The following is a 20,825-nucleotide window of genomic DNA, read 5'->3' as shown; positions in this document are numbered from 1 at the left end:
TAAAAGGGCATAGGATAGAATGTCAATCAGATCAACCAAAGGCTTGCTTAAAAAGGAATGTTTTGGCTGGCGCCTAAAGGTGTATAATGAAGGCGCCAGGCGAACTTCCTTGGGGAGAGCATTCCACAGACAGGGAGCCACTGCAGAGAAGGCCTGTTCTCCTGTTGCTACTCTCCAGACCTCTTGAGGAGGGGGCACACATCAGAAGATAATCTCAGGGTACAGGTAGGTTCGTATGGAAAGAGGCGGTCCTTGAGGTATTGCGGTCCTGAGCCATTTAAGGTTTTATAGCCTGCACGCTGCCTTTCCCAAAGAAACGCCCCACCCCCGCCAAACACTAGGTTAAAAACAGTAGACTACACATCAGGGCTGCCATATGCAACCTTCTTGCTTCGGCAACATGAGTAGAACAAAACAGGGGTGCTTTGCAGGATGGATAATATCTTTGGTGATCACTTGCAGCCGAGTAAGATTGTTTTCCATAAACACGGTTTTAACAATGAGTCCGTAAGTGACTGTGGAGGCCAGTTCTGGATCCACACGTCCTTCCACAGTGGGGACATTGGTTTCCAGGCGGGAGTTGATCATGGTGTGGATTTGCCAAGCATGCCTTCCTCTTAAAGGTAAAGGTAAAGGGACCCCTGACCATCAGGTCCAGTCGTGTCCGACTCTGGGGTTGCGGTGCTCATCTCGCTCTATAGGCCAAGGGAGCCGGCGTTTGTCTGCAGACAGCTTCCGGGTCATGTGGCCAGCATGACAAAGCTGCTTCTGGCGAACCAGAGCAGCACACGGAAACACCGTTTACATTCCCGCTGGAGCGGTACCTATTTATCTACTTGCACTTTGACGTGCTTTCGAACTGCTAGGTGGGCAGGAGCTGGGACCGAGCAACGGGAGCTCAACCCCGTGGCAGGGATTCGAACCGCCGACCTTCTGATCAGCAAGCCCTAGGCTTTGTGGTTTAACCCACAGCGCCACCTGGGTCCCTTGCCTTCCTCTTAGCACTTCCTTAATGTGCTAAGGATGGATATAACCCACACACTTCCAGCAACTGTCCTGACATTCAAAATATGGTTATAATTGTTGTGTCTTGGGTTCGTGGAACAATAACTCCAGCAACACTTCTTCGTGAACAGCTCTTTATTGTAAGGTAACCAACAGGACAGGACAAGACTGGGGAATGGGGGCAGGGGAAGCTCTATTTAAAGGCACACTGGTACAGAGAGGATAGATACATTTAAGCGGGAACCAATAATATTCAAACTTTCCGGCGGGACCCAATCAGGCTGTGGATTGTGCTTGTACCCTTAAACTGACCAATGACATTACTCCACCCAGCTGACAGAATGTCTTAATTAATTCACAACAATAATAGAAACAGACTTGGTCTGCTTTGGTGTAAACAGAGTAATATTCAAAAATGTTGACAGAGTAAAAAGAGTTAGAAATATAGTACATTCCTGTCTTTGCTGCTGCATTTTGTTTTCTTTAGTTGACTCACTGCTCCGCAAGCACAGCTGCACTAAAATCCTGTATACCTGCACTGTTTTCTATGGGTCAGCAGGAATAACGTCTCCCCCAAAAACACACCTGCAGCAAAGGATTAGTAGCAAACCAAAACTGTAGATAAGAGGTGTTTCACTCTAGCCTTGTCTAATTGGATGAATCATCTTTTCTAAAGTGTTAGTTGTTGGTCTGATTCCATTCATTGACTTAAAACGCCAAAAGGTGGGAGCAGGCTAGTTTCTCACAAAGCATGGATGCCTACGGATCTCTGGAACATTAACCTTGCATGCATCGCACAATGAGGCACCAAATGTGGAATGGTGCTGCGGAGCCACATCGCTGCATGCGTCCCTGATGTTCAGACATTAAGTGCTGGTGTTTTCAAAGGAAAGCTGGTGTGCATAGCCTTTCCTTGGTAGAGGCAATGCGGTGCTTGTCCCTTGGTACACAGAGGGGGAAAAGTTGCACACAACACCAAGGAGAGCTGCAAAAATACAAGCTGACTTTCAAGGTAGAGTCTCTTGGGCAGAAAGGACTTCTGGGTGATCCCTCAAAGGAACCTTTCATCTCCTGGCAATTTCAGCAAACATAAAGTAACAAATCACTAAAATCGAACAGCTCATTAAAGAGAGCTCTCTATAAGCACTAAAATAGTTTGTTATTCAGCAGGACTCCGTGGCCTTAAAATAAATACATGTTTGTATTTTTTGTCATTTAAGTTTGAAAGTGCAGGAAATTAGAAAGCAGATGTGATAAAATGGAGGGTGGGAAAAGATCCGAAGAATGAAGAATGGCAGTTCAAGATGATGGAGGATGCAAAATCAGAGGGTCTAACCAGCAGAATAGGGGAATTAAGGGGAAATAATTGTAAACAAGTGAAAACGCTAGCAGGATTATTTATTTATTTATTATGCTTTATTGTGTTTAAACATCAAAAAAGAATACCCATACATTTACATCATCTGTTATACGAAATACAAAGCCAACAAAAAATAAATTCATATCTTCTGACTGTAAATCTTCTTTAAGTACATCTAACTTCCTGTCTTCTCCATTTTTCATTTAATATTTACAAACTTAAGGCATAAACCTATCCATTCAATTTATAATAAAATATTATTTCCCCATAGTCAGCTTTTTTTTACTTAGTACAGGTACAGAGGTGATTTGAAGGCAGCAACCCAGTTCATACTGCAACAGTTATTGTTAAGATATATTTTGAAAACTTCCCATTTTACAATGAATATTTATTTGGCGTAAGCGCACCCATGGAAAAAGGTAGGATCTTGGTGTTTTTTTAAAATAATTGGGCTAGTTCTGCATATACAACCAATTTTTGTAACCATTCTGATCTGGAAGGGGTTTTATCACTTTTCCAATTAGACGCTGTTAGGATTCTTGCTGCGACAGTGGCGTACAGAAAAATGTCTCTTACATTCCTCGGAATGTCTGGTCCTGTAATCCCAAGTAGGTTAGGAAGGCTTTTGTTGTTGTTGTTGTTTTAAAGAAACCCTGAACATTTTTTATAAGTTCTGAATAAATATTGTCCCAGAAAATCCTCCTCACCTCCACATGGAACTAAGAGTATAAGAGAGGGAAGGAAGGAACAATGGGGAAACTGCACAAAACAAAACACAATAGAAAAGAAAAGCAGTCATACAATAGGTGTGCTTCAAAATCTCTACTAGTCCCTTGACATGTTACTTTCTGCACAGAAAACTCCCACTGAGAGCCCCACTCAGTAACAACCAAAGGTGTAAAGACCAAGAACCCCACACTAGCAGCAGCAGCAGCAGTAGTAGTAGTAATAAAAATAATAATAATAATAATAATAATAATAATAATAATAATAATAATAATAAATTTATTATTAGAAATAATTTATTATTTGTACCCCACCCATCTGGCTGAGATTCCCCAGCCACTCTGGGCAGCTCCCAAATGAATGTTAAAACAATACAGCTTTAGATATTAAAAACATCCCTAAACAGGGCTGCCTTCAGATGTCTCTTAAAAATAGGATAGCTGCTTATTTCCTTGACATCTGATGGAAGGGTGTTCCACAGGGTGGGCGCCACTACCGAAAAGGCCCTGTGTCTGGTTCCCTGTAACCTCATCTCTCGCAATGAGAGAACCGCCAGAAGGCCCTCGGCGCTGGATCTCAGTGTCCGGGCTGAACGATGGGGGTGGAGACGCTCCTTCAGGTATACAGGACCGAGGCCGTTTAGGGCTTTAAAGGTCAACACCAACACTTTGAATTGTGCTCGGAAACGTACTGTTATGTACTAAACTTGGATCCTAGAACAATAGGAAGGTAGGATCCTAGAATGCAACAACCTGATTGGCCTGTGGGAGCAGCCCAATCAGGCTCCAGGAAGGAAGCAGAATCAGCCAATCAGACGGGACCCATTGTGTAAATAATGTATATAAAGCCAGAGGTTTTTTGGGGGGGGCGGGACTCACTGTTTTACGAGCTGCAATAAAGAGCATGAAATCACTATGCGACTCCGAGTATATTTCACTGGCAATGAGGATGGGATCCCACTGAGCTGTCCACCATGCACCACACTGCAACTCGCCACCGGCCACACTGCTGCATCGCACTGCACATCCAGGCTACAGCTCCAGGATCCAGAATGGCAACAGACAGCAGCTTCATGCAGGTCAGCCCAGCCTCAGGAGATGGGAAGGATACACCACCCACTTCCAGTTCCTCCTGGAGGCAAAGGATGTCACCGACACAGTCAAGAAGAGGGCAACATTCTTCAGCGTCTGTGGAGAGGAAACGTTCAAGATTGCCCGGGTCCTCCTCGCACCCAAAAATATTGCGACCATTCCCTACGACAGGATAATGGAATGACTGAAGAGGCACTTCTCGCCGCAGTCCTCGGTGGTAGCCAGGGGCGTAGCAAGGGGGGCGGAGGGGGCGGGGCCCCCCGGGCAGTGCCCCTGCTGAGGGTGACACTTCGGGGCATTGGCTCCGCCCCCTGGACTTTAAAAGAAATTGAAATTTTTTAATTTTTTTTATAAAAAATTAAGGCTATTTTTGGCACTGCTGGGGTGGAGCTGCAGGGGCGGCCAGCGAGGAGGGGTGTCACCCCCCCTCGCTGGCCGCCCCTGCGGCTCCGCTCCGGCAGCGCCGAAAATGGTCCCCCCCTTCCAGCGGCGGAGCTCGGCATGGAGGCTGGCTGGCTCCTCGTTGGCCCGTCCCTCTCCCTGCCCCGACTTGCACTCCGCCAAGGGAGCCCAGGCGGTGGATTCGGGAGTCTTTGCAGCCCGCAGAGACTCCCGAATCCACCGCCCAGCACCCCTTCGTGCAGCGGCTGCTCGCGCAGGGACGAGTAGCCGCAGCACAAAGGGGTGCCGCCACCATGTGGCGGCTTCAGGACTCTCCCGAAGCCGCCGCCCGGCACCCCCGGGGCGGGGCGTCGCATGCGTCATGACGCACGCACGCACGCACCGCGATGCCCCACCCCCAGGGGTGCCTCTTGGCTTCCTTCCCCGGCCAGCCAAGGGGCTAAGAACGCCCCTGCTGGTAGCGTGTCGCAATGCCTTCTACACAAAGTGGCAGGCCCCCAGAGAAACCATAACCTGGTATGTAACCTCTCTCCACCAGGCCACCTGGCTCTGCAACTTCACAGAGCTAGAGAACATGCTCCACAACCGCCTCATGGGAGGCCTGAGAGACGAGAAGCTGCAACGGCGCTTCTACGCCAAGAAGGACCTGATGTTCCAGGTTGCCCTAGAGGAGGCCTTGGCAACCGAAGCTGCCGAGAGGTCAGCGCAAGGGTTCTGGCCGAACTCGGCGGTTAGACTTGATCATGGTCGACTTCTGGTGTGAGCACCATTCCGAGCTGTGGACCGGCTGGTGCATCTGGAAAAATACTGAGACCCTTATCACATCCTGCCTACTTAAATCCCACGGTCTCCTTAGACTCAACAATGACATCAATCCAGGAAAGACTATTGCTTGAATTACAATTACTTCAGCAGAATGTTATAGAAAAGTTTACCCAGATTGGAGCTACTTTGAAAAACTGTTCTATACATCCACTCGATAGAAAGGATGGAAAGAATGCTGATCCAGTGGAATTTCATGAATAGGAATATGCACAAGCTGGTAAACAAGAAAGGCTTCCCTGGCGTGAGAGGCGGGGAGCCCTCAGTGTGGACAGTACAATGAACTCCTGGGGTGGCAGCCCAGAGGTTTGTGAACAACAACCATGGAAAGCGCAACAAGAAGTTGAGAGTGGAGGAAAGACACTTTGTGATGAACTTATTGCAGCTACTTATCAAGAAGATTGCTACATTCTGGAGAAGAGGAAGCTACATCTGAAGGGAAGAACAGAAGGAAAAGAAGGAAAATTGAACATGAAGGAAATAATATAAGAAGGAGAACCTGGACTGGTGGAATGTTGGGGGGGGGAGACTGGTGGGGGATGGGAAAGGTAAAGGGAAGGGTGATGATGGTCAGGAGAGGGGTGGGGTAAAGTATGAATTATTGGGAAATGAAAGGCTGACCACGGTACTCCGATACCAGAGGGAAAACGGACTATGAGAATGGAAGAAATATCTAGGTACTTGTTAAAATGTGATTTATATATATATATATATATTTGAAATTGGAATCAGAAGAAATATAGGCCACAGCATAACAAAGTTAAGTGAAGAGAGGATAAAAGAGGTAGAGATGTGTAATTTGATGCATTATTTGATAAAAATAAGATTTGAGATTTGAGATATGTTGATAAGAATAAGATTTAAGGTTTAAGATATATTGATTATAATTGTAAGATTAAGATTAGATGCAAAAAAGTAGATTTTACAATGTTACAAAGTTACTAAAGAAGATTAGAAATGAACGCAAAAGAGAGGATGTGAGGAAGTCCCAAGCTTAGGATTATAAAGAAGATAAGGATGAGGAATTAATTGTTTTGTTTGTGTGTATTTTGTGCAGTTTGTGTAGTGTTTGTATTTTGTGTATTTTTATTTTGAAAAGCCAATAAATTCTTAATAAAAAAAGAGACTTGATCATGGTCAAGGGGCCCTACATCAGCTCACTGGGGTTGGCTTGGTTCGGGCCACTGGGGCTAGCCATCACAGGGGTGAACCCCACCAGTTTCCATGTGGATGTGGACGCCATATGCAAAGCATTTCCAGAGGTTTTTGATGAAGCATTGGGACGATATTCTGGCTCCCCCGTCGGCCTACAACTAGACCCCGCCATACAACCCATCAGGCTCAAGGTCCACCGGGTCCCGTTCGCCCTGAAACACCACATAGATGAGGAATTAGACAGGCTTGTGGAGCAAGGAATGCTCGAGCCGGTGCCTAACGCCCCCTGGAAAACCCCAATCATCAGCCCAATGGCTCGGTCCGCATCTGCGCAGACTACAAATCTACCATAAACAAGACCCTTACGGCCCATGCGTACCCAGTGCCAGTGGTCAGCCATGTCCTTGCCACCCTGGCAGGGTCTAGGATTTTTGGTAAGCTGGACTACCAGCAGTTACCAGTTGATGAGGCCACTGCCAATGCACAGACAATTGTCACGCACAGGGGTGTGTTCCGTGTCAACCAGCTGCAATTCAGCGTCAGTGTGGCGCCAGGCATATTCTGAAATCTCATGGACTCTCTCCTCCCTTCTTCGATGATGTGTTGATTGCCAGGACCACGCCAGGGGAGTTCGGGGGCCGACTCCGCACTGTTCTGCACCGTTTTCAGGTGGCTGGTCTCAAGGTGAAGTGGGAAAAGTGTCTGCTAGGAGTGCAACAGGTAGAATTTCTGGGATTTATGGTGGACGCAGACCGAGTCCACCCGACCAGGGACAATGTGCAGTCTATTTGCGATGCCCTGGCACCTAAGGGTAAGGCGAAACCCCAGGGCTTTTTGGGACTATTGAACTTTTATCACACCTTCTTACCTCACAAGGCAGCGGTAGCAGAGCCCCTACACAGACTATTAGACAAACGGGCACTGTGGGCGTGGGGGCAGCGCCAGGAGGCTGTGTTCCAAGCAGTCAAAGACCTGTTGGTCTCAAACTCAGTCCTGGTGCACTTTGATGAGAGGCTGCTGCTAGTGCTGGCATGCGATGCCTCACCCTATGGTGTCGGCGCAGTCCTGGAGCACCAACTTCTGGATGGGAGAGAGGTGCCGGTGGCCTATTTTTCCCAGACCCTCTCCGCAGCCAAGAGGAACTACTCGCAAATAGACAAAGAGGGTCTAGCAACCGTGAAGGGAGTAAAGAAATTTCACGATTTCTTGTACGGGCACCCCTCCCTTCACCGTGGCGACCGACCACAAGCCACTGCTCGGCCTGTTTGCCCTTGAGAAGCAGACCCCTCAAGTACTGTCACCCCGCATCCTCAGGTGGTTGATTTTCCTTGCCGGCTACCAGTATACACTGATCCACCGGCCTGGGAAGGCGATGGGCCATGAAGACGCCCTCAGCAGGCTGCCACTACCAGAGACTGACCCCGACCCAGCACCCGCACAAGAGGTCATGAGTGCTGGAAGTAGCATGCCACACCTCGAAGGATAGGGTCATCTCCTGGGTCTTGAACTGGATCCAGTAGCAACCCCAGGTTGGAATTCACGGGCTATACAACCCACAAACATGGCCCACAAGGGGAAGCAGGGTGGTTGTTCCCCGGCTCCTCCGCCAAAAGGTCCTCACAGCCCTACATACTGCCAGGCCTGCCAGGAGTCCTACCCAGATCCCCCAAGGGCCCCTGTCCAACCCTAGGTGTCCGCCCAAGCACCGTGGTCCCGCCTGCATGTGGACTTTGCTGGCGCCTTCCAGGGAAGGACATTCTTTGTAGTGGTGGACTCATACTCCAAATGGCTGGAGGTTGCCCTGGTACCATCCACTCCTATGGCCGCAGCCATCTGAGTACTACATAGGCTGTTCACGACCCACAGGCTCCCCGACACCCTTGTCTCGGATAACGGAACAGCATTAACGTCAGAGGAGTTCCAGACCTTCACAGCGCAGAACGCCATCTGCCACTCATGATTGGAGCCGTTACACCCTGCCACCAACAGTCAAGCAGAGCACATGGTGCGGACCACCAAGGATGCCCTCTGTCACATGACGCATGGGTACTGGGAGTACCGCCTCACCGCATTTCTCCTAGCCCAGCCCAGCATCCCCAGCACAATGACTGGCTGAAGCCCAGTGGAACTACACATGGGCTGGTGCCTCACAACAAGACTGGACCGCCTTCACCCCGACAGGGCTCAGGATGAGGCAGCGGTGGGTAAAAGTAGGGACCCCCGAACCTTCCGGCCCCGGGACCCAGTGTACGCAAAGAACTTCGGGGCGGGGCCGGCAGGGTATCTGCCAGAGTCACCAGAGCAACCAGACCCGTTTCATATGAGGTGCTAACGGGGGGGGGGGTAAAGCTGGCGCTGCCACTGTGCATCAGCTACAGTGACGATTCCAGGGGGGGGGGAGACTGGGAGGAGGGCTGGACTGAGGAATCCCAAGGAGACAGCTGGGAGGGGTGGCTGTAGAGCAGGAGGAGCGGGCAAGGGAGGCAGAATTAGTAAGGCCAGAGGTGACCCCTGAGGCCGAGCAGCCACAGAAACCAGAGTCAGCCCCGGAAAAAGAGTCTGAACCAGAAACCCATACTGAGGGACACCGCAGACCAAGGCGTATATGTAGGCGACCAGCATACCTCGACAACTATGAATGCTAACCTTCTGGGCGCGGCGGAAACTTAGAGGAGAGGGGTGATATGTACTAAGCTTGGAACCAAGAATAGGCAGGTAAGATCCTAGAATGCAACAATCTGATTGGCCTGCGGGAGCAGCCCAATCAGGCTCCAGGAGGGCAGCAGAACCAGCCACTCAGACAGGACCCATTGTGTAAATAACATATATATAAACCCAGAGGTTTTGGGGGATACTCACTCACTGTTTTACAAGCTGCCATAAACAGCATGGAATCACTACGCGACTGGGTATATTTCATAAACAAAAAAAAAGGGGGCTACAATCCTAATGATAGTTTCTTGGATTTCTGACCGCAGCAGAAAAACGCAACCCTTAGACTGAGCTCGCGGGCCTACAGCAGTCTATCAGCTTTTGGATCTGGAGGAAAGAAAACCTTCGAGTGCATCAAAATGGTCTCTGCTGCAGGCAGGTCCAAAAATAAAACCCCGCTGCAGAAAAGAAAAAAAAAGGCGGCACAGCGAGGACCCGCTTTTCAGTATTAGGGTCGCCCCTAAGAAACCGCCGGCTTACGTCCGCGGGGCGGGGCCAGTCAAATCCACGCCCACTCCCTCCATCGGGCGAGAGATGCGGAGGTGTGAACTTTCTCCTCTCCGCCCCTCGAGCAAGAGACAAGGAGCCTTCTACGTGCCTTTAGCCCCGCCCCGCTCCCGCCAGGCCGGGAAGGGAAGGGAAGGGAAGGGAAGGGGCGGAGCCACGCGCCTCCCGCTGTATAAGAGCCCTCGGGGGAGGAGGGAGGCGCGCCCTTGTTTCCTGCTGCTGCTATTGTCGAGCGAGCAAGACGCAGCTTTCTCTTTCCTGAAGGTAGCAAGCGGGTGATCGCCTGAAACAAAGTCGCAGCCATGCGGGAGATCGTGCACATGCAAGCCGGCCAGTGCGGGAATCAGATTGGAGCCAAGGTATAATGGGAAAGCGGGGGCAAGGGGATGGGGGGGGGCGGAATCTATTGTTGGTAAGCGCCGGGTGTGTGGGGACCAGCCGTGTCGCCCCCTTTTCTTGCGTCTCCAATGAAAGGCATAAATCGCCACCTAAGAATTGAGCTGAAGGATTGGGGGGAGGACAGAGCACTAGGAAAACCCTCCCCGGGGTTATGTCTACCATGCGCCTCCTCTTTCGCAAAGCTATGGATGCCCCCCCCCCATCTCTCCCTGCCCCTCCCTGCCGCTTCATAGGGCAGATCTTGCGGAAACAATGAAGGCCTTCGCTTGCCATCGTGGCCAGATCTGTCTCACACAGACAGATTTTCCCCTCCTTACCAGCTAGAACTAGCAGCAATCCAATTATAACGGTAAGCTTTTAGGTTGCCTCGCCCCTCTGCAGAGAATGCAGGCTGTTATTTGGAGCAGCGTTCAAGCTGGTTGGGTGTTTGCGTGATGGTGTAAAACCGGAAGCCCATTGGCTTTTTTCTTTGTTAAACAAGACCCCCCCTTCCCCCAACAATATGTCCATCCGTGAAATTTAACAATCCTGCCTTCTTATGCCCTGCTGGCATTGCTTTGTGTGAAGGGACTCTGTCTCGTCATGGCGCAATGGGTCATGTGCTTGCAATATGGTGGCTAAGGTGTGGCCGCGGCAGCTGCACGTGTTTCGTCATGCTTCTTTGTAGCACTTGCTAAATAGCTCTCCAAAATTCCCATTTCAGTTCTGGGAAGTCATCAGCGATGAGCATGGCATTGACCCGACAGGCAGCTACCATGGAGACAGTGACCTGCAGCTTGAGAGGATCAGCGTCTACTACAATGAAGCTGCCGGTAAAAATGGAGTGCTTGTCTTTTTAAGAAAGTGCTTCTAGCTGCTTCCGGAAATTAGTCTGTTGCCCATTTACAGAAATCTTGATTGATAGATTGCACAGCTTCCAACTCATTAAATCTGCAGATAAATATATAGTTCTTGCAAAGAGCCTTTTTATTTTTATAAACAGATGCTCTTCCCATTTTTGGTGTCCATCCCCACCTTAGAATAATTTTTTTCTCTGTGTGAGTGGAATTGAAAGAATTTATTTGTTCTAAGATGGAACCTGCCTGCCATAAGCTCCCTAATTATCTGTTTTCAAACTAAAAATACAGACTTGGGAAGAAGAAGAAAAATGCACACCTGGCCAGTAAACTGGGGCTGTCTTAAAGGATTTAAAATCCCTCTTCGTTATTCTGGGGTGGGGCCAGAAAAGGAACTAAAGTAATAAAAACAGGTTTTTCGTGGGGGGGGGGAACATTGACATTGTTGCATCTGGATGTCAAAGGTTATTTATGGTTTCTGTAACTGAAAATGAATAACCTTGTAATAAAAATTTGCAGACTACACTTTCCATGGGTACGTATGAAGTACAGGTGGTGAATTGACTCTGGCTGCTGTGGTATCTATGCACACATGTACACGCACACACAGGCCAACCTTGACAGGTGAGCAGGACGTACCGCCTGCCAATCACCGGATGTCAGGTAGTGGTAGTAGTACAGTGGTACCTCAGGTTACATACGCTTCAGGCTACAGACTCCCATGGGCGTACCCAAGGGGGGGGCAGCTGCCCCCCAGAAGCAAAAATGATCGGTGTCATGCTGAGGAAGAAGCGGGGCGGGAGGAGAGGAGCGGAGAAGGGGAGGCAGTGGAGGAGGAGGCTGCTGTCCCCGCCTGAGTTCCTCCATTTGCCCCCCCCCTTGCCCAAGGCAGCTCCTGTCAGGCTTCGCTCTTCCCTCTCACGCCTCCCTCCCCTCCCAGCCGTCTCTCTCTCTCTCTCCCTGTTGCCCCTCCATCCGGTGCCTGCATGCCTTCGCCCCTTCCCCTTCTCGCCCTTTTTCTCTCCCCTCGTTCCTCATATTCCCTTCCTTTTGCGCTGCCGGTCTCCTTCAGCCTCCTCCTGATTCTCCTTCGCTTTCTGTCCTTTTCCCTCCCTCCTTTCCTGCTCCTCTTTGCATCCTTTCCATTTCTTCCACCCCAGCCCCAGATATATTTCCTTCAGCCTTCTCCACTCCACCCTTCATACTTTACCTCCTTTCTTGTGCCATTGCCATTTTCCTCACTCAACTTTTATTTTATTTTATTTTCTCCCCTCCCCTCATTCCTTCGTTGCTTTCTCGCCTTTTATTGTCTTCAGCCTGTCGTCTGCTGCCCCTTCATTCCCTTTTCCCTTCCCCTTGGCCCCCAGGCAGAGACCCAGAGAGGGGACCCAGTCAATGACACTTCCCTTGGCTACTGCTTTCTGAAAGCAGTAAGGAAGCTTTCTTTGGCGACAATGGGGCTTGTGCATTTCATGGAATTGTAGAGTTGGTCCAAGTACCCCCCTGCAACAAAGAAATCTTTTATCCAGCATGGGGCTCAAACCGACAAGCCTGCGATTGAAAGTCTCCTACTCTACCAGCTGAGCTGTTCCCCTGAGGGCTAGTGCAGGACATTTTGCTGCCTGACGCCAAGGATGAGAGTTCACCCTTCCCATCCTATGTATTTAGTAATTTGTTAGGTTTCTATCTCATCTTTCCCTCCCCATACATTTCTCTCCCCCATTATCTGTGCAACAGGCCTAAAGAAGAGGTTAGGCCATGGGTAGGCAAACTAAGGCCCAGGGGCTGTATCTGGCCCAATCGCCTTCTAAATCTGGCCCACGGACGGTCCGGGAATCGGTGTGTTTTTACATGAGTAGAATGTGTCCTTAAAATGCATTTCTATGTTATTTGGGGGGCCTGCCTGGTGTTTTTACATGAGTAGAATGTGTGCTTTTATTAAAAATGCATCTCTGGGTTATTTGTGGGACATAGGAATTAGTTGATTTTTTTTTAATTTTCAAAATATAGCCTGGTCCCCCACAAGGTCTGAGGGACAGTTTGCTGCTGAAAAGGTTTGCTGACCCTTGGGTTAGGCTAAGAGACTGGGTCTATGAGTGGCTTTGAACACTGCTCATCTTGATCCTCTAACCACTAGACGACACTACAGAGGCCCACCAGACTGGCAGATGAAACTTCACTGCTAACAAAATAGAGTACATCGCTGCAACAGGTTGGCCTAGTGGGCACAGGGCAGGCTGCATGGCACTCACAGCTCTGTGGAGCAGGCAGGGAGGAGCATCACTGCTTATTTCACAGTTGAGTATGGCAATGCTCTCTGTGCCAAATAAATAAGCTTTTACTCATTCATCCTTTTCCTTCTAAAGACCTTTTTATCTCCCCAGGCTTTATTAACCTCTGCCTAACGCCCTGCACATAGATCATTTTCAGTACTGCCTATTACTGTTTTTAAAGTAATTTGTATTAGTTCTTATAAACTGTCTTGGGAATTTTGAATGTAAGGGCAGGTGCATAAATATTTTAAATACAGTGGTACCTCTACTTACGGACGCAATCCATTCAGGGGTGCCGTTTGCACCCCGAAAAGTCTGTAAGTAGAGCGCTGCTTCTGTGCGCCACAGGAGGCGACAGAAACCAAGGCTCCGGCGCCTCTGAGCCAAGTGCAGAGCGCCTCTTCCTCCCAACCGCCAGCAACCCCCATAGCAAAACCTTCTGGGATCGGCAGGGGGATATTCTTAGATGTCGGCTGGGTCCCCGTCTGTTGGCTGCTTCTCTGTTGGGAGTCAAGAAGAGAAACCGGGGCGCCTCTGAGCATGTGCAGAGTGCATTTCTGTTCCCGCTGGGCAGTAAGTTCACAGCAAGACCCAAATGGTGGTGGTGGTGGTGCTGCGAGTGAAAACCTCGCGGGCAGGGCCTCAGAATGACGAGAAGATGTCCACTCTACCGACCGAGCAGAAATGCGGCCCATGTTTTCTTTTCCGGGGGGGGGGGGGTTCAGCATCTCTCCTGCACATGTCAAGGTTCACGGGGTAGCTAAAGGCAGTTTGGATATGTATGAAGCCTCTTTGGAAAGGGGCAGTTTCAGATACTGCTGGGGACAGAGGGAAAGCGGGGCATCTGGCCAGCTCTGTTGGAAACGGGCGATGGGGTGCCGTCAGGGCAGGACTTTGGGGGCAGAAGTCCATGACCCCATTCATAGGAACAAGCAGGACCCACACTATACACAGCAGGGCTATCAAAGCATTCCCCCCCCTACATTTTTTTTCAGAAGCATTTTTTTTCCGGCTCAGCACCATTTCCCCCCTCTCCCTCACTGCATACTCCCTCCTCCCGGTGCAGCCATTGGCTAATATCGCTGAGGTACAGGCCAATGGGCGGGTGGCTCTGCATGGCTGAGAGCAGGAAGAGGGCTAGGCTGAGCTGGCTCAGTGCCATTTGCAGCAGCCAACCATGCCCAAGCCTACTGCCAGCTGTTTCAGGTAATCTATGTGTTTTTCCTTTATTTATTTTTTAAATAATGGATGTGGATGGGGTCTGGATTGAAACGAAAGTTTTGAGCAAGTTTTCTTCATACCCAAGATATTAGTATAAGACATGTAACTAGAATAAAAATTATCTTTTTCAAGCAAATCATTGTAATAACTACCGTAATAAAGCACTGCTATAATTATATATAATTTTCTTTAAATCTTGGTTTCATTCACCTTTTCCGTGCTGAAATGTCACAACCTGAACAACCATGGCTTGCCCCCCCCCCCCAGTTTTGATCCTGGGTACGCCCCTGCAGACTCCGCTAACCCAGACATAACGCTTCAGGATAAGAACAGAACTCGTACTCTGGTGGCGCAGTGGCAGCGGGAGGTCCCATTAGCTAAAGTGGTGCTTCACGTTAAAAACAGTTTCAGGTTAAGAATGGACCTCTGGAATGAAGTGCTTAACCCGAGGTACCACTGTAGTAGTAGTAATAATAATTTATTATTTGTACCCCGCCCATCTGGCTGTATTTCCCCAGCCACTCTGGGTGGCTCCCAGCAGAACATTAAAGACATGGTAAAAGATCAAATATTAAAAACTTTCCTAAGCAGGGTTTCCTTCAGATGTATTCTGAAGAATTTTTCCGGGTTTCACCATGCGCACATGCGCAGAAGCAGCACCTCCTGTTGTGAATTCCTCGGGATGCGGCCAGAGTTCCAGAATGTATCCCGTTCGCATCAGGAGCTACCACTGTAGTTGTCTATTTCCTTGACATCTGATGGGAGGGCGTTCCACCGGAAGGGTGCCACGACCAAGAAGGCCCTCTGTCTGGTTCCCTGGAACCTCACTTCTTGCAGTAAGGGAACCGTTGGAAGGCCCTCGGAGCTGGATCTCAGTGTCCGGGATGAAGGATGGGAGTGGAGATGCTATTTCAGGTATACTGGACCGAGGCCGTTGAGGGCTTTAAAGGTCAGCACCAACACATGGAATTGTGCTCGTAACATAATAAGACCCCTGTCTTAAGTTCAAAGGAGATTGTGGTAAGAGCTGATGGGCTACAACTTAGCTGAGTGGGATATGGGGAGGGACCAGTGCAGTGGTGGAGCAGGTACATCTCAAGTTAAAAGGACTCAATGGTGAGTGATTTGAAAGGCCCTGCAGACATGGGAAGAATGATGCATGCTTTCCTCTCAGTTTGTACAAAGGTGCCGCTTTGTAAAGGCATAACCAAGGCTAGAGTATGATGGTTGGACAGTGTTCTCAAAGCTACCAACATGAGTCTGACCAAACTGCAGGAGGCAGTGGAAGACAGGAGTGCCTGGTGTACTCTGGTCCACGGGGTCACAAAGAGTTGGACACAACTTAACGACTAAATAGAGTATGATTAAGGCCTGTTTTCTGAAGCTGATGCCAGAAACCTGCTTTCTTTGTGCGGTTGATTTTACTCACTAAATACCTTGGAGAATGTTGATAGTGGTTGCCACTGAAAATCTGTTCACAATAAGAGCTGCTACTTGATATGAAATTCTTTTCTGAGTAACGCTGAGGGTTGCCAGGAGCACAGGAGACTGCAGATAATTTAGCGAGGTCACTGCATCCATAAATCTTTCTTTTGTTCTTACTGCAGGCAACAAGTATGTCCCCCGTGCAGTGCTTGTGGACTTGGAGCCTGGCACAATGGATTCTGTCCGGTCTGGACCATTCGGCCAGATCTTTCGGCCTGACAATTTTGTCTTTGGTATGTAATATTCCTTCGGTGACGGTAGTCTTCCTTCTTGACAGGAGCTCAATGTATCTTGAAGCAGCTGCTGGATTGCTCATGCATACTCATTCCAAATGTTCTGTGAATCTCATCCCTTAAGAGACACTTAAGATCCAGTATGGAGTTGTGGTTAAGAGCGGTAGACTTGTAATCTGGTGAACCAGGTTCACGTCTACGCTCCTCCACATGCAGCTGCTAGGTGACCTTGGGCTAGTCACACTTCTTTGAAGTCTCTTAGCCCCACTCACCTCACAGTGTGTTTGTTGTGGGGGAGGAAAGAAAAGGAGAATGTTAGCTGCTTTGAGACTCCTTCAGGTAGTGATAAAGCGGGATATCAAATCCAAACTCTTCTTCAACTTCTGCTTGAATTCAACTATGAGGAATGTTTGACTAATTAATCCTATACATTCTCTTGGTAACTTTTGCTGATGTTGCTTAAACAAGCCCAAGGCTAGTTATGCCAGGTGGAAGATTGGTGGCACATCTCCAGGTATACATAATAGGTGACGTGGTACAAAGATCTCTCCTTCCACTGAGCCAGTTTCATCATCACCTACCCTCAAATTGCCAAGGTACGAAAGGTCGTGATCCAATGTACTTTTTCAGAGCTGGGTCTTTAAAGACTATAATTAAGAACCAGAGGAAAATAAACTGGTTTTGTGGTCTGGGTCTGGACATGGCTTATAAGAGGAACAGTTGGACCAGCTCATGATGCCAATAGCAGATAAAAATCAATAGTTGCTCATTTGTTTCTGTATCCTTTTCTTTCTGCTTCTTCCTCTAGGCCAGAGTGGTGCTGGGAACAACTGGGCCAAGGGCCACTACACAGAGGGAGCTGAGCTGGTGGACTCTGTGCTGGATGTGGTAAGGAAGGAGTCTGAGAACTGCGACTGCTTGCAGGGCTTTCAGCTGACCCATTCCCTGGGTGGTGGCACGGGCTCCGGACTGGGGACACTCCTCATCAGCAAGATCCGGGAGGAGTATCCCGACAGGATCATGAACACGTTCAGCGTGATGCCGTCCCCTAAGGTGTCGGACACGGTGGTGGAGCCCTACAATGCCACGCTGTCCGTCCACCAGCTGGTGGAGAACACGGATGAAACGTTCTGTATTGACAATGAGGCCTTGTACGATATCTGCTTCCGCACACTCAAACTCACGACTCCGACGTACGGGGACCTCAACCACTTGGTGTCGGCCACCATGAGCGGTGTCACCACCTGCCTGCGGTTCCCTGGCCAACTGAATGCCGACCTCCGCAAGCTGGCGGTCAACATGGTGCCATTCCCTCGCCTGCACTTCTTCATGCCGGGCTTTGCTCCCCTCACGAGCCGCGGAAGCCAGCAGTACCGGGCCGTGTCTGTGCCAGAGCTGACCCAGCAGTTGTTTGATTCTAAGAATATGATGGCGGCTTGCGACCCACGCCATGGGCGCTACCTGACAGTGGCAGCCATTTTCCGGGGCAGAATGTCCATGAAGGAAGTGGACGAGCAGATGCTCAACGTCCAGAACAAGAACAGCAGCTATTTTGTCGAGTGGATCCCCAACAACGTGAAGACGGCCGTGTGCGACATCCCTCCGCGAGGCCTCAAGATGTCCGCCACCTTCATTGGCAACAGCACAGCCATCCAGGAGCTGTTCAAGAGGATCTCAGAGCAGTTCACGGCCATGTTCCGCCGAAAGGCCTTCCTGCACTGGTACACCGGAGAGGGCATGGATGAGATGGAGTTCACGGAGGCCGAGAGCAACATGAATGACCTGGTCTCCGAATACCAGCAATATCAAGACGCCACAGCGGATGAGCAGGGAGAGTTTGAAGAGGAAGGCGAGGAGGACGAGGCTTAGGATCGCGGTGGTTTTGTGCAGTGGGGCAAGTGTGTGAGGGCACAGTCTGTTCAGCTCTGCTGCTGCATGCTTTTTCAGTCCAACTTGGTGCTTTTACTGTTGATTTCCCTCATTGCCCCAAACCATTTGATTTGGATCACTTTTATAGGTCATGAGAACATTTCATCGTAATAATGAAAAGTGGGTGCTATGAAGCTCTCCATGCTTTCAATTGGGGCTAAAGTGAACGTTGTAATTGTTACCCTTAAGAATATATTTACTTCCTTGTTAAGACAACTGTTGTCCTTCAGCTATATGGGTAAAGCTATTGATCACACAATTGTGCTGCAGCTGTTTTATTAAAAAGTAGAAAACATGGCAGAGGTTACTTGTATCTCAGTTTATCTGAAATAAAGACTTCTCGGCTGCTCCATAGACAAGGAAGCTAACTACACAAGCCATATTGAAGATTCAGCAATCTAGAAATAGTAGTTTGAAAAGCCCATTGAGGAACAACCTGAGAACACCTGCACATTTTGTAATATATTTAGATGAGTATGCTCTCCTTGGGGTGCTAACACTATATAAAAAGATAATGTCATCTTTAGCTTCTTGGTGCATTTCCTAATTGAGCGATGAGCGACCTGTGGTCTTCCAGATATTGTTCGACACCAACTCCCATCAGCCCCAGTGAGCATGGCGAGTGGGAGTTTTAGTCCAACATCACTTGGAAGGTCACAGAATCAACATCCCTATTTAAGGAAGCTTGAGTATACTTTGAAGAAAATGGCCAGAAACATGTTTTCAACAGTGTCATAATAAGCCTAAAGCCCAAATTGCCCTGACATTAAGGAGTACTGTTGTCCATTGAAAAGCAAGTTGCTACTCTACCCCTAATTGATGCAACAAGAATTACAACACAAATTTCATTTTTCCTCATTACAGTGAGGAATTTACTTTTGCAATTAATTTAGTGAAGTTTAAAAAACAACACCTAAACACACTCATCTTTAGAGGAGAGTCAAGACCTCAGCCTAAAACCAATTGCTTGAAGGTATGGTAAATGATTATCATTACAGGAAAACAAGATTGGGCCTGTGCCTCTGAAGCTTCATGAGAACGCAGAAGATTGCGGTCTCTGATGATAAGAGTTGAGGTTGTCCTTCAGATCACTACATGCACCTGAAACCTTGGAGAAGTGGCTACTGAGAATATATTTTGCTGAGAGAATGTGCAGAATCTGTCTGTTTAACCGAGGAAGAGTCAAGATCTGTCCATTCGCTCTCCACAGAGAAGAGTTTTCCTTCATGCTGTGGTGATGCTGCAGGGCGAAAAAAGAAGAAATACGTGGTTTCCTTTACCAGCTTCCTAGGACTCGGACAGGAACCTATTTTTCTGCATTCCCTAGGGCAGGCATATCCAACTCCCAAGATTCTGCAATCTACTCCCACTACGGGAAAAAAAACTGGCTGTGATCTAACCATTTGATTGACCAAAGTTGTTGAGCTTTTTCTTTTTCTTTTTGGACGATCGATCAGGATCACGCGATCGACCAGGGATGTCCCGCGATCAACCAGTAGATTGCGATCAACCAGTTGGACATGCCTGCCCTAGGGAATAATGGGGTGGCTGGGCAGTGTTTCCCAAACTTGGGTCTCTAGTTGCTCTTGGACTACAACTCCCATCATCCCAAGCTAGCAGAATTGGTGGTCAGGAATGATAACTGTAGACCAAAAACAACTGGAGACCCATGTTTGGGAAACCCTGTACTAAATGAACAAATGCCTTATTCAAGGTGGAATTTGGAAAACATGGTAGGAAAGGACTGAAAGCTTTCTAAACGAGGGTTAATAAACTAGCCCTTTTGGCCTATGCTTCTTGTTCTTTAAAGGAGCTAAATACTCTCACGCCCCCTGAAATATATATATATTTCAATGATAATACCCCTAACCATAAGAAAAACAATTTAATTCACCATGTGCATGTCGTTTGCAGGTGGCTGACCAAAATCTGCTGGGTTGTCATGTGTTCCTAAAATCTATTCAGTTTTTTTTTATCCCAGAACTTGAATTTTCATCCCAATAGCTTCCTTGTGAGGAAGATGTCTGGGATTCTTTAGCTGTGATTCCTGCATTGTAGGGGGTTGGACTAGATGACCCTTTGCGTCCCTTCCAACTCCTCCAGTTCTTCAACTCTGGCTTTGTCAAGCCCAGCATCTGAAGCACTGGTGACATGCACACGTTTGCTGAATATCTTCCTTTTAAAGGAAATCAACTTTGTAAAATGCAGGGCGGGAGAGAGAGGAGAGGCACCACTTTTATGGTGTATTTTAATCTGGAGCATCAGTAGTGGAGTTAGGCTCCCCTTGCCCCAATTCCTTTAAAGCATTTCTAATCTAAAGCAATAGCATGTGTGGCATCCTATGATCAACAGGCCTCACACCTGCAACCCATGGAACTGAATGTTCATGCTGATCTTAACAGGCTACAAGAGATCACAAACTCATAATGCTATGTTCTGTCCAGAGACCCCCAGGAACATGCTGCATCTGCACATTGTGCTAGAGATGGCCATGATCATAAATGCACATGAACTTCAGCAGCAGTGGGGAGCACTCTGCTCAAATCTGCATGCGACTAAGAGTAGGAGAGAGAGGAGGAGGAAACAATGGCAATGGGGAAACAGCACAAAACACAACAGAAAAGAAAAGCAGTCATACAACAGGTGTGCTTTCAAAACCTCTACTAGTC

The 20,825-nt window shown here is 48.6% G+C and overlaps 1 protein-coding gene across 1 annotated transcript; it reads left to right on the top strand.

Moving 5' to 3' along the window:
- Positions 1-9,978: 9,978 nt before the first annotated feature.
- Positions 9,979-18,453, top strand: LOC117049672 (tubulin beta-1 chain-like). Its single transcript, XM_033154479.1, has 4 exons — positions 9,979-10,139; positions 10,883-10,991; positions 16,117-16,227; positions 17,036-18,453. The coding sequence occupies exons 1-4, from the start codon at positions 10,083-10,085 to the stop codon at positions 18,094-18,096; spliced, it is 1,338 nt and encodes a 445-aa protein (XP_033010370.1). The 5' UTR covers positions 9,979-10,082; the 3' UTR covers positions 18,097-18,453.
- The last annotated feature ends 2,372 nt before the right edge of the window (positions 18,454-20,825 follow it).

The sequence above is a fragment of the Lacerta agilis genome, chromosome 7, assembly GCF_009819535.1.
Source record: "Lacerta agilis isolate rLacAgi1 chromosome 7, rLacAgi1.pri, whole genome shotgun sequence".
Lineage (NCBI taxonomy): Eukaryota > Metazoa > Chordata > Lepidosauria > Squamata > Lacertidae > Lacerta > Lacerta agilis.
This window is presented reverse-complemented; position numbering and strand designations above follow the sequence as displayed.

What these genes read in the sequence shown, in the direction of transcription:
- LOC117049672 (XM_033154479.1), top strand. Translation starts at nt 10,083, where the DNA reads ATGCGGGAGATCGTGCACATGCAAGCCGGCCAGTGCGGGAATCAGATT. An exon ending in CTACTACAATGAAGCTGCCG is followed by an intron (nt 10,992 to 16,116) that starts GTAAAAATGGAG and finishes TTCTTACTGCAG; the next exon opens with GCAACAAGTATGTCCCCCGT. An exon ending in GCCTGACAATTTTGTCTTTG is followed by an intron (nt 16,228 to 17,035) that starts GTATGTAATATT and finishes TTCTTCCTCTAG; the next exon opens with GCCAGAGTGGTGCTGGGAAC.